The following is a 17,706-nucleotide window of genomic DNA, read 5'->3' on the forward strand; positions in this document are numbered from 1 at the left end:
AGAGTCAGTAAATAGGTCACAAATGGAAGTAAAACACCTGTAATGGATGTAATAGGTTTTCTGGGCGGATCACTACGAAGCAGCGCAGTCCAGCTTCATATCAGTATAGGTAGCAAACGCTCATGTGCACGTTCAGTGTCTGGTTTCAGTAGTAGAAATGACGACCGTGCTTGAGGAGTATGATACCGAAGAACAGCGTTCTGCTGTATGTTTCTTGTGGGTAGAATTACTTGAAGCAAAGGATATTTATAAAGAAATGTTTCCTGTTTATGGTGGGAAGTGTTTATCGCGTAAAGCGGTTCACATTTGGGTGGTAAACATTTCACTGATGACCGAAGAGGTTGAAATGGAGGTGCGGAAGTTGCTAAGACAACAGTCGAAAACTTATATGCTGCGGGTTTCGACGCACTGGTAAAGCGATCGGCCAGATGTATCAGTGTTGGTGGAGGATATGTCGAGAAATAAATGTTTTTTTCCTGGTTCGAATATCACGTTTTACGTTTTATATCCATTTGTGACCTATTTACCGACTTCTCATATGAGCTTTGTATATTATATACTGGAGAAGATCATTGTCCAGTCCTGCTTAATCATCATCATCAGAGACTAAGAATTTGCTCTTTATCCTTTCAAAACGACAGAGTGATCCCCGCAGCAAATAACTACAGTTGAGTTATATCTACTTCAGAGAAGGTTTCCTGTGTCAACGGCAGATGTCTCTCCCAGTGCTGTCGTATTACAAGAGCGAAGATGTGTAATTATAAACTAATTAAAAACTCGAAGCATCTACAAGAGCACGTCGCTCTGAACCCAGCGGGAGTGAGGAAACCGCCAATATTTGAGAGCAGACAGTCTGAAGTAGCTCTCAGAGATCACGAGAGTGAATTTCACGCTGAAGACTTGACGATGGTTCTACTAAACTGACGAGTCTCCTTATCGTCGGTTTGAAAGAATCCTTACCAAGATAACGTGATAATTCATTTCTGGTTGACTTTTCCGTCAATTTTGTGAGTTTTATCAACTGCTGAAGTTACATAGCGTAGAATTATGTGTAATAACGCAGAATGTGGAAGAAGATTATAGGAAGCTTATAGGAAGAAGCCTAGTTTAAATTCCTGTCCTATCATCTATACAGGGAAACTGAAATCTACAAACACCTGTTGAATAGGCGGTCTGGCCTAGCCATGGCTGAAGCATTTAGTTCCCGACTTCCCACCACGGCGGCCTGGGTTTGATCCCAGGGATTTGTGGTGGGAAAAGTTGCACTGTAGCGGGGTTTCTCAGAGTACTTCAGTTTCTCCTGTCGATTTTTATTAATTAATTCTATCATCGACTTATATAGTCTCAGCACTGACAGCGTCGTTAAATAACCGACTTAGAACAAGAAGTTCTGGGAAAAGCTGATACGTAATTTCTTTCACACGGCACGGACCGCATTGAAGACAGCATCCTCAACAATTCTTCGTTGTCACGGCAACATGTGTACTGAGCTGATGCCTAGCAAAGAGGGGGATACACATACAGGATCACAGACTTTAATGTGATAAGACACGGACAACATAGAAAACGACTCGTCCAACAATTCTTGTATTGCTCTGCTTATTCATTGCAGCGAGAACGTGTTCACCGAGCCGTTGCCTAGCAACGATAGGGGGAATACACATACAGACACAGACTGGCGGGAAGGATTTATGAAGTACGCCGTTTAGATGAACTCAGGTGCCATGATATACATAACAAGTTTAATAAAGATTGGTTCAAGAATTCAGAAGTTGATGGGGGTGGGGATACACATACAGGATGGAGAGCTCATAAACCTACTTTTATTTTTTTAAAAAATAAGGAAAGTAGATTAAAATCAGGCGGTCTGCTGTTGTATCAGAACCTGGTGCTTCCATAAGGGCACTGAGAGAGCGTGTTGTTACCCAGACCTCAGTCTCTTCGTTGATAACACTATGGAAGAGCCGGGATAGAGCAGTTGGTATAGCGACTGGCTACGGGTCTGACGACCTAGGGGTCGGAGTTCGAGTCCTGGTGGGAGGCAAGAATTTTCATTTCTCCGTGTCGTCCAGACCGGTTCTGGGGTCCAACCAACCTCCTATCCAATGGGCACTCAGGGCTCTTTCCGCAGGGGTAAAGCAACCGGGACGTGAAGCTGACCACTCACCTTCAGCTAGTGCCAATGTCAGGAAAATGTGGATATATACATCCACTCCCCCATACACCTTCATGGTGTAGTGCTTAATTTGTTAAGGACAGGGACAACCTTACCAACTTCACCTTATTTATTTTGAACTTCCCGCAAATCGGCCACCTGTCAGGCGGCGAAGGCAGACGCTCCGCCCGTCAGGTAGTTCAGCGGAGACGTGGACTTCTCGCATAACCAACAAACCAAGGACGTATACAGAATTAAGGGCCTATCTTCAGTTTCGTCGTCATAAATCACTGAACAGCGATCTTACGCATTATGTGTCGGCCATCTCTGATCCCGAGCTCCACTTGCTTTAACTCCTGTTACTGAAGTTTACCTACATCAAAATGTCATTCACTCAGTCGAGTTATTTCCTGTGTCTAAATGCCACTCGTAACTTACATATTGGAACAACGAGTGTTCATGTGTGATACTCACACCTTTGTGAAAATTTTCAGTGCAACAAGAGAAAGCAGAAGATTCATGCTTAAGTTGCAGGATGTTACGGCGCCACACAGAAAAGCTACAGTATTTGTGCGGCCATAAATAAATCCAGACAGGATCATTATTGAACAAAAGAGGACAAAACCGAAACGCGGAGTGTTTACTCAATGGAAAGTTTGATTAAATCGGCGCTAAGCTTGAACATTCTCCTCGCAAATCCCTCAGATGCCTTTTACGGGAGACCGGTGCTTTGAAGCTGCTAAAATTCAAACCTTATTATGCAAGAACATTGGCTATACTGAAACGACGTGATCTCGCTACAAGTGTGAGTTTTTTAAATTTATTCTTTCATGATTGTAAAATCGTCCTTTGCTTGATTATTATGTGCACTTTCACGGCGGGGTAAATTCACGATTCCTAACTAAAACGCAAGGGTCCAGTACATGATTAAGAATTTGATTTAAGATTCGATGTGAATACAGAGAGAACTGTACAGATTTTCACTAGGACAGAATTAATTGTGAAAGGTTCATGGAGCAGACAACCCTATTTAGCGCATTCCTCGAACGGCTAACAGAAGAAAAACGCCAGTTTGCACTTCCACTAATGTTTATGTAGCAAGGGCATCCAGTGATACTTCGAGGGAGGTGTTCGGGGTTAGGATTATTATTTGTCTGTTTGTTACGTCATACTTTTAGTAAGTAACCTGATGGAAGAGAAATCCTGTGTGCTCAGCGAGATCTCCGATATGGCAGTTTTGGTTCGCAACTTGTGGCATGTCCACTGAAAGCCGGAATAGTTTACCTAGAAGAGAAGTCCGTTACTAAGTTAAGGCATAGTAAATTCCAGGGCGGTACACGGTAGCGTAGTCGGTTGAGGCGCTATGCTACAAGCCGGAAGGTCGCTGGTTCAAGTTCCGATGAGGTCACTGGATTTTTTTCAATTGACCTAATCCTTCAAGCCGCACTAGGCCGTGTGGTTTACTCAGCCTCTAACAGAAATGAGTACCAGGAATTAATTAAATAATTTTCCTGGGGAGTGAAGCGCGGCCGGCTTGTAAGGCTCTATAATCTTACCGCCATCTTTGAGCCGATTGTCTAGATAATGTGGGACCCTCAACGTCTCACAACCCTATTGGCCTTCACGGCCTGGTAGAGGGATAGCTTTACTTTTTTTATAGGTAAATTTTGCTAGCAGTCCGAAAGACCGCGGCCTGACTTGACGGGAGGAGCGTCCGTCCCTTCCGCCTGAACCGCCCAGTGGTTTTCGTGAAGCACTAAGAGGGCAAAAAGGTAAAGGCACAGCTATCCCTGTAACAGGCCATGGAGGTCCATAGGGTTGTGACACGTCGAGGCTCCCACGTTTTCTATACAGTCTGCACACAGATGACAGTGAGGTAGTCAGCCTTACGCGCCTGCCGCCCTTTACTCCCAGGAAGATTCAAGGTACTCATTTCTGTTAGAGGCTGAGTCGACCCCAGGGCCGCAATGCGGCTGGAAGGACTAGGTCAATTGAAAAATCCAGTGACCACATCGGGACTCGAAACTGAGACCTTCCGACTTGTAGCATAATGCCTGAAACAACTACGCTACCGCGTGCCCCAGCTCTGAGATGATTGCACTGTTATAGTTATGTAATATTTGCACGAAAGCTGCAGTAGAGTCTGTAGCTATAAATAAATATTTTTTTAACAATTTTTATTCAGAATGATGTGAGGGTTGTGAAGTCTTATTGCCATTGCGTTTTATCTTTGAATAAAATACGTCATTACGAAGACCCAAGGAACCTGAAAGGAACTGGAATTGAGTAGAGCAGCGTTTCTCAGCCGTCGGGCCGCTGCCCGGCACTGGGCTCTAGTCTTATAGGAAAAACAGTTTACCGGGACGCGGTCTGACAAAAGTTGAGAACCACTGAAATAGGACACACCGTCTTCTGGTCTATGCTGTTGATATACGGATTGTTTCAGGACTTCATGTTTTGATTTCAGGGCTTTTCATGTTGCTATTCTGAGTGGGAAAAATTGTATGAAAATAGGTATATGTCTCAACGGTTACAAAGCTGTGGGCAGGGGAAAGTTAGATGATTTGAATATGACAGGCAAGTTTGTTGTAATAGTAAGTGATACTTAACGGGTGTACATGATTTTACTTACCCGGGCTTCAGCTGCTGTAAAAAGTGTTCAAAATGTTCGCCTTCAGCTTCGGTACACATTCTTACCTGTCTCACAACAATGCGTAACGCGACGAAGAGTGTTTCGGTCACTGGTGCGTGTGGCCGCGTTGACAGTGCGACAATTGAAGTCCTCACATTGTCAAACAAGATCATTCATGTAGGATTTAAAGTTATCACAACAGTGGTTATGAAGAGTTCTGTCTTATGGGATACAACGCCTTATAGTTCGTTGAAAGTCAACTGACGTCGCGGAGGAACATGTTACCCCCATCTTCAGGGACGAAGATTGACAACCAAGAAGCCAGCTTGGAGCTTGCTACTTGCTCCATCCTGGCTTACTCTTCGACCATGAAGAAGGAGGTGACGTTATCTTAGGAACGTCGCTTTACTATTAATGGGTTACACTGTGGGAGAGAGAGAACTCTTCAGGACCTTTCATGTACCTCCACACATGGGAAGCAAGGGGATGTAGGTCCGGTGATGGTGGTGGCAAATTCTGAGGGCACCCCGTTACGGCAAGTTCAGCGACCAGGGGAGCCCTGATTTAGTACAGCGTCGCGTATCTTGAGCGCGCATATCTTGTATATATAGGTCGAGTACATAGGTAATATAAAAATACATAGAATTTCCATTAGAGACCGAACCGCTACAACGTAATGACAGCATCATCACAAGGAGCGGCCCGTACACGTAACATCATAAAAACCTGGTATACATCACTCCCAGTAACCAACCTGTTGGGTGATACACAGAATAATGAGCGTAGGCCCCACAAGACGATAGCAAGGTCAAAACCACACGACCTAATTTAGGGGAGAGGATCCCAATACACTATAATTGTTTCTACCGCCGGATAAGCATATCAACACGTAGCGGTCACAAAGTTTTAAAGAAATTTATTATAAAACATCTCATTTGTGTACAATTTTTAATTTTATTTTTTAAGTTTTAATTTTTAATTATAAATTTTAATGCCTAAGTATTTAAGTTTTAACTGAAAATTTAATTTATGCATTTAAGACTCACAAGAACACAATATGGATCCATATTGAAATTAGATACAATTCAAGAACTAACTAGGACTAGTATTATTTTACCTCTGATGAGGTCCCAATATGAGGGCCGAAACAGGTAGCATCGATAGCAAAATAAAACAAATGTTGATTTTCCTTTTCGGGAATATTGTTGTATAGACTACCCCATTATATACATTGTATATCCTATATATGACACGCAACAGGATGCGTACCGTTAAGATTCCCATTAGACGCTAGTAAGGAGGATACAGGGTAAATGCAGCTGCAGCTATATATGCGAATATGTACACGTCTGGTCAGCAGAATGCAGGACATCGTGACGTGTAATAAAGCTCTCGAAAATATGATAGAAATAATAAAATTAAAATGAATATACTTACTTCCTTATTATTATTATTTCCTAGCCAAACAAATTTATACCGACAATAACAGATCGAAATTATATTCACGAAAGAATTAAGAATAGTTTAAATTTTGGGAATGCTTGCTTTCGTCTTCCAGATACTGATCAGAAACAGTGAAGGTTAAAATAAACAGAACTATAACTTTGTCTGTTGTTTTGCATGACTGTGAAATTTTTAGCCTGTCGCATTAAAGGTATATACTAGACTGGGGTTGTTTGATAACACTGTGCTGAGGAGATTTTTTTTTACTGGCTGTACAGCCCCCTTGGGCCCTGTCCTCTGATTATTTCAGTTTCAAGATCACTTTACAGACGGTAGGACTCCTTGAACGAGTGATCAGCTCGTCGCAAGGCCTCTACCTAAACACAGGACAAGCGGCCTCCGTAGTCTAGACGTAACGTACGCGGGTTCAAACCCGGCGGAGGTCGTCGAATTTTTAAGGGCGGAAAAATTCAGGGAACAAGTCCTCCGGGAGGGACTTTAAGCCGTGTGTCCCATATCGTAGCTTTACGGCACGTAAAAGAACCTCATATCTCCTAAGGAGGTCACTGAGCCAAATTCAAGGACGTTTCCCGCCCAACAAGTAGTCTCTAACACCTCTGATAGATGCGGGAAGCATTATACATACCGCCAAGCTAGTGGAGGCCGAACTCGCTGGCTCGGTCGGGACTGATGGTACGCACCAATATCGGTAAGATATAGAGACTGGTAGAATATCATAGAGTTAAGCACAATGGACCAATACTGGTCTAAGTGCATGGGGAAACCCACCCTCTCCAATAACTAACTAGCTACCTAAACACAGGACAACACAAACACAATAAACACACATACCAAACATCCATGCCTTGTGTGGAATTAGAACTCACGACCCCGGCTTCCGAGCGAACAGACGAAATAACAGCAGGATAGAGAAAGCTGATTAATGCTGAGCTTCATAATTTATACGTAGTTTTCTCCCAATATGCTTGCTTCTTTGTGGTTCACTTTACGATCCTGTCGGTATCTCATAGCGTCTATTGGTACGATGACTGATGAACAGTGGATTAGAAAGCATTTGGTAGGAAGTCATCTTGGTTTAGTCGAGGTACTATCCGGACATTTTATTGAGGTACTGAGTAAAATCACGGAAAATCTGAATGATGATAGCCAGTGTCCTAGCCGAGATTCGAAGAGCGAGCACCTCCCAAGTACAACTCTAGAGCCAGTATTTCAGTTTATAATGAGGTTCAAAGAACTTAACGCGTTTGACGCCTCTCTTACAACTTATCACTTCCCACATGCTGAATTGGTTACATTGTTTAGATGACAACTTCGAATATCAGATGCAGCTCGCTGGATTCTGGGCAAATCAATAAATATAGTTTTTTTTGCACTTCCGTCAACTTTCTCCACTCTTCAGTATCATATTTGTATAGATAAATGGCACGATTATAAGGCTGCATATACAATATTAACGGCATGTAGATAAATATGGCGAAATATATAGGGTCCACTAGCGGCACGTTCGGCGGTTCTCCGTTCTGAGAGGCAACACGCCAGCCCGTACACATTTGTCAGGCTAATGAGACCAGACGATCAGTCTCAATCCACTTTGAACTTCCACTAACCACCAATTATTTAGCGTCTGTTCGGATATACTGGCCGACCCTCACAACCTCCGAGTCCCTGCGGTCTTTAATTACGAACACCGCCCTTCCCTTCGTCTGAGTAACTTTTGACGTGGCAGTAGGAACCCCGCGAGTTTCCCTTCTTCTTCTTCAGCTCGGTTACCCAAACAGCCAGTACGAAGTTCGATGTAACTTAGCTGTCTCGCAGCTGGGAAAGGGGAGGTGCACAGTGAAGTGAGCAGTCATGAACATCATGCAACTGAGAAGGAGTTGGTCCGTTTGTTGAACTGGTTAGACTTCACTAGTCTGACACTCTCTTCGAAAGTCGTCCTTGGTGTCTTGTTCTAGGCAGTCTGCATGTCGTCAGTTTGAGGAGTCAAGCAGGCGAATCCAACATTTCGGTTAATATTAATTCGGTCTCTAAGTAACAGTGGCCACGGCATAGCTCAAGCGGTTAGGCACTGGCTTCCCACCGCGGCGACCCGGGTTCGATCCCGGGGTCTGGTCAAGTGGGATTTGTGGTGGACAAAGTGGCGCTGGGGCAGGTTTTCTCCGAGTACTTCGGTTTCCCCTGCCAATCTTCATTCCACCAATTGCTCCACAATCACCCTCACCTATCGTCTGGGGCTGGTACAATAGGCCAGAAGTGGCCGCAGTACAAGGGACTTAGTCCCACCCCACTAGCAATAANGTAGGATTCGAACCAACGATCTCGGTTTCCAAGCGAGCGAAGACAGTTCATGCCTTAGACCGCTCGGCTACCGTGACCGGCATTTCTTCCTTTTAAGTTGTTTATTATACCTATAATTTCGATCCATTTTGATAGTTTTGCATCTATATTTTTATCCCTCGTTCATTTCAAGGATGAAATTCTCTTAAGCGATATCCATGCCCGTGTGTGTGTGTGTGTCCGTGTGTCCCCCTAATGACTTTTAAAGAAACTTGGCGAATCAGAGCAGAACCAATCACACGAAATATCGAGAACAGCTACGCACATCAAAGAAAACCCAGCACACCAACAAATATTTTATAAGCATTTTACACATATAAAATGCAGAGTGGAATAGAGTGGTAACCTTTCAGAAGTTTCCCTTACAACTTGCGCATCTGATGACGACCAGTTCGGTCGAAGCATGTAGTGTTCGAATAATGGGAACAGACGAAAGCTTTTGATGTGTTGATTCATCGACGAAGCTGCACAGGGACGATGCGAATTGCCAGTGCTAATTTAGAATACACAGTGCAACAGGATGCTGCAGTACAAGATTATAATTTCAGTAAAAGACTGAAAACCCTCTATCCGCAGATTATAAGCAGTTCAGATGTTTGTAATCCCATTTAGTTCGCCTCAGTGACTCCATCTGTGTGACAGTCCAGCAGTTACAACTAACGTTAATACTGTCTTACAAAATATGAATCGCATTTGCATATTTTTTTTTCAAGAAACTGTGTATTTTATTAATTCATGCTGCAAAAGGTTTTAACTCAAAAGTGGGGAAAATTCGCTGTTCAGAAGTCCACATTGCCGTTGATTTGTAACAATTTCCGAACCGGAAAAAATATCCCGGAGCCCGTATTAAAGGTTGTGAAATGTGGATGGAGAGATGAGGTCACAGCTACGTAGCCGGTTATGTTAATCATATGTGTATGTACAACAATGACATCCATCTGTTAATTGTAGTCTGATTACGAGATAAATGCGTGTTTACACGGTAAGGAAAATGAGCTGTGATGGTAAAAATAATTTAACCGTTTCCATGGTTAGCTATAAAATAGAATGACGTTCTTTTGTTCTCCACGTTCGTTGTTAACTCATGATGTATTGTTTAAACGTGCAGGTGAGCTTAATACGTCAACAGATGGTAGGAGAGATATCTTTTCATAAGCAACGCCACACACCAAATGTACACAAGAAAGAAGGCCCGGTTTCAAACCGACATTTCTTGTTCATAGTCTAAGAGGATTTAAGGGGGAACATTCCAGTTTGTGCTTAATACTAAGTATTAATAATGTGTTTAGCTTACCACCGTCGGAGGGCACAAGATAAGGCATGAGATTAAAACATGAACCCATAAAAAGTTGAGTGGAAAATCGTCATGGAAAGAAGGACTTGGAAAGCCGCGATGAGATTGGATGATAATATTAAAGTTTCATAAAGACAGTGTAGCTAGAAATACAAAACATTCGAAACGTCACCTGTTGATATTACTGGTGATACCGAACGTGGGATTGTTTTCAGTGGCATGATGACCGCACCAGTTTTACGAAAATTCGCCAGGTTTTTTCTTTAAGTCATTAGAGGGACAGATTGACGAGCGCACACACACACACATATACAGGAGCATGGTTATAGTTTAAGATTGCGCCACTTGGATCAATATTTTATGGAACCAAGTGACTATTTCGACGTTCCCACGTACAAAATCCTGCGCTTCATTCGAAGCGTAGCATTGTTGAGGGGATAATCAGAAGAGGAGGCACACTAGATCACTGTGGTCGCGGTGCAAAGGCCAAGAATGCCCACCCCTTATACATTCATTCATTCATGGCTGTATTTTAAGAGATTTTTTTATTGCAAGTTGGGTGGGACTGTCCCTTGTACTGCGGCCACTTCTGGCCTATTGTACCAGCCCCAGATGATAGGTGAGGGTGATTGTGGAGCAATTGGTGGAATGAAGATTGGCAGGGGAAACAAAGTACTCGGAGAAAACCTGTCCCAGCGCCAATTTGTCCACAACAAATCCCACTTGACCAAACCCGGGATCGAACCCGGGCTGCCGCGGTGGAAAGCCTGCTACTAACCGCTTGAGATATGGCGCGGCCTTAGTTTAAGTGTATGTGTCCCTCGAAGTGAATTGTGGTGTTGGATGGTTGTTTACAGCCTATAGAAATGATTGTCCCACGTAATTCAAGGTTATTTCGAGACGAGGTCGTGTCGTCAAGTACAGCATTGACATCTGCGCAGTACAAATTTGACTCGCGTTAAAATTCTCTTCCATGTCCTTGAGTGCATAGGCAGGACCTCCTTGTCTGTCCCACCTCCCCGTAATAGAAGCAGATTCATCCATATGGCGATACTCATGCGAAGTTATATGTTCATTGGTTTTAATGACGCTTTATCATCGTCATTGGTTCGGTTAAGGTCTAAAGAAAAGTGACAAGGGTGTTATAAATGATGAATTTGGAAAGAGAAAATGGAAGGATGGTGTCGAATTTGCCTGGAAGGGTTGCAGAAGGCAACAAAAACATCTGTCAGGATAACCTGACCGCGGATCGAGATTCCAGCCTGATGTCTCATAATGCAGAGGCCGGTTGTAGCAGCTACATCATTATTTTATTTCAGAATCTACACAGCTGGTGGGTACGCGATAGCGTAGTTGGTTGAGGCACTATGCTACAAGCCGGAAGGTCGCTGGTTCAAGTCCCGATGAGGTCATTGGATTTTTTTTTTCAATTGACCTAATCCTTCCGGCCGTACTATGGCCCTGGGGTTGAGATAGCCTCTAACAGAAATGAGCACCAGGAATTAATTAAGTAATTTTCATGTGGAGTAAAGCTCGGCCGGCGCGTAAGGCTGACAGCATTACCGCCATCTTTGAGCCGATTGTCTAGGTAATGTGCGATCCTCAACGTATCACAACCCTATGGGCCTTAACGGCCTGGTACAGGGATAGCTTTACTTTTTTTTTTTTTACTTTTATCTACACAGCTGAATAGCATGCAACTTCCTTTCGGCCGCGATATAATAATCCATCGTATCAGCGCTCAGAGATATCCGCCTCGAAACATCATTGACCAACATGTCAGGGCTCTCCGCTACGAAACAGTTTCGGCCGACAGTCACGTGTCGGTCAGGTGTTTTGTCAGTTATGTATATTTTATTTGCGAATAGTGTTCAGTTAGACAGTGGTATGTACTCTAGACCTTGCGGGATTGCGACAGTTGTCTTCGAAGTTCGTACTTTGAATGAAGATCTGATAACATCGCTACGTCTTCTTCTCGAGCTGGGACTTGCTACGTCATGCTATGGAGTTGGGGTTATTTGAATTGGGGCTCCACTATAGCGTGTAAGAGGCAGGTAAAACAGTAATTCGCAATTTCACTAAAGGTGAGTTAATAATATAATTACTGAAGTGCATCATTACAGCGATAGCAGTAATAATCTTATTAATATTATTGTTTTCGTGACTTCCGTGAATAATTTACTGAACAGCACAGACGACTAAAGAGCCCTCCTGGGGCGGCACATTTTACAGTATGTTTTTTAAACTCTTGTTAAATGAAAATCAGTTCCTATTGCTTTCTTATCTGTGTCGTGACTATTAAGTCGCAGCAATCTAAACATGTTACGTAATGATTTAAACTGAACTGTTCTAATTGAAAAAAGGACACATTTCTTCAAAATGGCGGGAAATTTTGTGTCACATTCATTCCCCTTTAATCGACGTTAAATGGTTACGTGAAACGGCGTCCGTTAGCGATCAGCTGATTAATGAGCCAAGTTTTAACGTTTGTTTTGGTTTTCATTATAGGATCCCTTAGGAGTATTTCACTAATTTTGTTTAGGATCTTGTAAAATGAGATGAGAAACAGTGAGCATTGATAAGCTTGCACTGCCACACTACCAGAGTGGCTGGCCGACTTGGCGGAGCCTGTAAACATCGTAAATGCACGCGCCGGTCCTGATAGAAGGAAGGCTTTTGGCCTTTCAGTAAAAAACACCAGGTTCAGTTGCACTGGGGCAGATTTATCATTTCTTTACTCGTAGTCATTGGTAGATTGAAGTAGTTGCTAAAAAGGGTGAAGTTGTCCCTGTGCTTAATTACTTCAGACTGTACCATGAAGATATATGGGGGAGTGGAGGTATAACTGCATTATTCTGAACCTCTACACTAGATGGAGGTGAGTGGTCAGCTCTGCGCCCCCATCGCTTTATCCCCCGAGGGAGATCCCCCGGTACCCATTTTATAGGATGCTAGGTGGGCCCCACAGCAGGTCTGGACGTCGAATATTTCACTGCACGTCCAGCCCATAGCTTGTCGCTATACCGAGTTTTCCCGACTCCTTGAGGTAGTTGATCAATATCTGTTAGCTGGCAGTTTATAAATCTCGCAGTTAATTACGAGACTTTCTTACTGTGTTAGTCAGATATCTGTTACTTAAGTTATCCACTTCATGGACTGTCTCTGTATTGCAGGGTCGTCTGCTTGACAAAGTGGATGCCTACTTCAGTTCATTCCGACGCTGCAACTACCCACGCGTCACGGCGCAGGGGGGCATTGAGATCGTGGAGGAATGCGGCCGCTACTCCCGGTAAGTGCTACCCCGAACTTTGTTTTAAGGAAACTGACCAGCCATGCCTTGGATGCCGTGTTTTCTTCTTTGTTTTGCTCACGTTTCTGTACTCTAGATTTCGTGTTCACTTAACAGTGCTATATACAGAGTGACAAGGTTTTGCTACGCCTGTCCGGATCCATCGTCAGTGTTATCATGCGCCAAGTAGCAAAATGTTATGGATCTCGTGCGCACAAGATCGTCATCTGCGGAGGTCGAGTTAAACTGTTAGGCTCCTTCATCAGGAATCCAAACAGGGCTCTTACTCGGCCGATCTCTCCACACTTTCTATATAACTAATCAACATCTCAGATCTATTCACTTTCTACCCTGAAGATGAAGGCAGGAGATTCAGAAGCATCTATGACGATCCTAAAGTTTACTCGGGGTCATAACCTAGGAGACCGTAGCCTTATGCTTCAGAACACTGAAAGTTTCGAATCTCGCATTTTAAACGTTTGAATTTATCGATAGAAATCACAGGAGGAATTTAATGTGATCTTAGCGGAAGCAATACAAGCGCTGTCACATTACTACTAGTGTTAATGAACTGAAATTTATAAGTTAATTTGTTTGTTAATGAGTTTGTTAACTTTCAAATGGAAAATTGCGTGCAGTTGAGAATAGCCATATTAATATTTAGTGCAACAAGATTAATTTACTGGCGTAATTTAAAATTTGGCATATTTAAATGATTTACAAGAATGAATTTCATTTATGCCACCTGATTTAATAGTAACACAGGTGTAAAGTATGTATTTAGAAAGTACGGACTTTCGGTGACATATTGACCTCAGTGCAGTACTTAATAGTAGATCTGCGTAGTCGGTCCATTTACGTATAGCTGAAAAGACATGCATAAGGAAGAGGGTTCTTTAAATCTCGTTCGCCATACAGATAGCTAAAAACACACCTCATCGGTAAATCATTTGTGGCAACGATATCATAAATCAGATTTTGGAATCTTGTCATACTTCCCATGTCTGTCTTCCCATTAGCTCCTTATTAACTACCGAGTTTTATGAAACTCGGTGTGGTTGGTCATCATATAACTGGAGACCTGTCAATCAACAGTACCAAACACAGTCACGTATCCAGGTAACGCGACAAGAAATTATGGGTTCCGGACTTAGACGAAGCTGTTTATTGGACAAATACTCGTTTACACTCACAATTACAATTACTCTCAAATAACGCCTTTTCAGACGATGCGACCTGAAAGTCCGTCGTCTCTCTTCGTTTCCTCTTCAACGGTTATACTCTTGCACCGGTATTCTCGGCGGTTCTTCCCTTATCTCTCTTCGGATCAGAACTCCTCTGGTCTCTTCTACCCTCTTTAAGTAGCTATTCGCGTACCGCTGAGAGAACACCTTGTCGAAGGGTTCTGTTTCGCATGTTTGCTAGAATATTCGTTAGCGGGTCTGTTCGTTGCCGTGGCATTTTGTCTCTGTTGTCTCTGTTGTCAGTTTGTTAGGTAGTTATCTTTACATGTATTCATTGTCGCTGAAGTATGCGTTCCCATTACAGCCGTTGCGCAGCGATGGACGTCATATAGTCCGGCTTTTAGGCGGCACGCCACAATAGATCACCATTCATTGTTAAGGTCCGAAACTTAAGTATCTTTGAAACACACGAACATTTTGTTGTTTGTAAGAATATTAAGGGCAGCATTATGGCGACTGCATCAAATATTACGCGATGATTACAAGAAGTGCATTCAGCGCAACTTACTCAGAGTCCTATAAAGTCGTGTGGTGACACATATACGCCCCACCAGTACTATGTCTGGTGTCAGGGCTACGGCGTCTGATCTATCTGAGCTGTGCAATTCATCACGCAGTGGCGAGTTCTGTCAGCATGTGGACTCTGTGGGTGTAGACCTGCCTTCATTTGATCTGACCTAACCTGACTGAACCCGACAGATCAGCTGCTTAGTTAGTTAGTTATTCTAGAGGCTGGGTTTCCCCATGCACTTAGACCAGTATTGGTCCATTGTGCTTCCCTCTATGATATTCTACCAGTCTCTATACCCTACCGATTAAATCAGTCCCGACCGAGCCAGCGAGTTCGGCCTCTACTGGCTTGGAGGTATCTATAATGCTTCCCCCATCTATCAGAGGCGTTAGAGACTACTGTTGGGCGGGAAACGTCCTTGAATTTGGCTCAGTGACCTCCTTTGGAGATATGAGGTTCTTTTACGTGCCGTAAAGCTACGACACGGGACCCACGGCTTAAAGTCCCTCCCGGAGGACTTGTTCCCTGAATTTTTCCGCCCTTAAAAATTCGACGACCTCCGCCGGGTTTGAACCCGCGTACCACGAGTCATGAGGTGGGAACGTTACCTCTACACTACGGAAGCCGCTGATCAACTGCTTAACCTAGTATGTAAGTTTACACTGAAAAGTAATGCATAAGCATAAGTAATGCATCGACATAAGCAGTGAATTGCCGTGAAAGCGGCTTATCTTTATGCTTATCAGATGATGTTCGAAAATTACTGTCGTCCGGAACGTAATTCCGTGTGGTCTGTTAGGTCTTTACCGGCGTTTTTGAGAAACAAACAACCTCCATCTTCACGGTAGAAAAGTAATTAATTTGGGTTGCACTTCTACCCTGATGATGGAGCAGAATGTTCTTCTGAAACATTGGTATTTTTTTATTGCTAGTGGGGTGGAAGTCCTTTGTACTGCGGCCACTTCTGGCCTATTGTACCAGCCCCAGATGATAGGTGAGGATGATTGTGAAGTAATTGGTGGAATGAAGATTGGCAGGGGAAACCAAAGTACTCGGAGAAAACCTGCCCCAGCGCCACTTCTTCCACCACAAATCCCACTTCACCAGACCCAGGATCGAACCCGGGCCGCCGCGGTGGGAAGCCAGCACTAACCGATTGAGCTATGACGTGGCCTGAAACATTGGTAACAATCTGCCCCGGAATTACACCCCAGAAGGCAATAGTCACCATTGATACCGCTGTGAGAACCCCACAACTTGCATCGGTCTTTCTAAAGACTTGCGTGTCGGAGTTACTTGCATTGAAACGCCTGTTGCTCTTTCTTATGCTGTACACATAGCAGTGATGCCGGAGAAGTTGCCTCACCAGCACGGCGCCCAGCTCGCATCACGTTGAAAGTGAATGCGGAGAATCTTTTCATGGCTCAATCTCTGCTTGACAACACTGCATCGATTGCTAGGGTGATTCTGAATTTGATAATCTTTTCCGATTTCAGTACGGTCATAACAGCATGCTCGATGGTACTCGTTCAGTTTTATTTTATTATATTTTGATATTACTCAAGATGTGAAATTTGAGGTTTACACAGAGGTGACTGTGAAAGTTACTGTCTTCGGGGATAATACACAGTGTGTCCAGGTTCTGTGTTCATTAAAAATACAAAATGTGAATTATTTTCAAAATTTCACTCTTCTTATTCGATATATTCTCCTTCTCAATCAATACATAGCTTGAATCGGTTGAAAAGTTTTCGAAAACAGTCATTGTACTCCTTTTGTGGAATCGCGTTTAAAACTGCGGTAGATTTCCTTTGGATTTCCTGGATGGTGTCGTGACGGTCTCCTTTCATCTCTGTTCAGCCGCCATTTTCCGACGAGCGTCAGAACAGTTCTGTTACATTCAAGGTCAGAACACATGATGCAGCGATGCTTGCGCTTTGAAACTATAGACAGGCACAGCTGAAACTTCAAGAATCTTAACGCCACAACTCGCCAACAGATCGCATTGCAGGGGAAAAAAAAGAGAGTCCTAACGGATCCTGGACACGCCGTGTATGCCATGTAGTCTGATAAGTGATACCGACGTTTCGAGAGAATGATCTGCTTTCGTCTTAAGGGTATTTCTGTCCTCTGAAGACTGACAGCATGGACCTCCTAACTGTCTGTGAAACCTGTACCATACTGACGGCATCATGTCCTAGAAGGGCGCTATGTTCGCTGTTGAACGTGCTGGAAATTTAATCATGAATGTGCTGTGTAAACTCTTGCAGACCTTGTGCCTTGGAGGCATATAGGAAACCCGAATGTAAGGCGTTACGCTTTCTGGGCCTCGGTACTCGATGGGGGTGAATGGCCAGCGCTTATTGCGGCCAGTTTGAAGAGTACACGGGCTGAGTTAGTCTCGAGGCAGATCTGGGTATGGTGACGATACTGCATTGGTTCAGCTACATGCAGTGACCATGTTGCCACTTTCAGAGTTGTATTTAATTCAGGGCTATTGATTTTCACACGAAATGTAACACGCAAGGGGACCGTACTTAATTTTAATGGAAGAACAATGCAGCTGAATGGATAGTGTTAAAATTTTTCTTCAGGGACTAGGTTATGCACTTTTGCGGAATTTGCTGAGACTAGGATTGTTCGCTAGCTTCTCTGATGATGACGAATATTTGAGTTCCATAGCAATAAGGAATTTAAAATTTGAATCAATCATTGTTTCGCGGAAAATATCTTGTTTGTACATAAGCAACATCTGTAAAGTTAGAGATACAAATATTTTG

The 17,706-nt window shown here is 43.4% G+C and overlaps 1 protein-coding gene across 2 annotated transcripts in view; it reads left to right on the forward strand.

The window, feature by feature from the left end:
* Positions 1–17,706, forward strand: part of LOC111864475 (LHFPL tetraspan subfamily member 1 protein-like) — a 262,829-nt gene that overhangs the window by 78,291 nt on the left and 166,832 nt on the right. The window contains exons 1-2 of one of the 2 annotated variants that reach the window (XM_023851742.2): positions 12,722–12,760; positions 13,056–13,171. In XM_023851742.2, coding sequence (XP_023707510.1) covers positions 12,755–12,760; positions 13,056–13,171 — 122 coding nt within the window. In that variant the 5' untranslated portion in view covers positions 12,722–12,754. Of the gene's footprint in view, positions 1–12,721; positions 12,761–13,055; positions 13,172–17,706 lie in introns of those variants that run through there. The other variant, XM_023851739.2, reaches the window with a different exon arrangement.

Source organism: Cryptotermes secundus, unplaced genomic scaffold (genome assembly GCF_002891405.2).
Source record: "Cryptotermes secundus unplaced genomic scaffold, Csec_1.0 scaffold737, whole genome shotgun sequence".
NCBI classification, from domain to species: Eukaryota; Metazoa; Arthropoda; class Insecta; order Blattodea; family Kalotermitidae; genus Cryptotermes; species Cryptotermes secundus.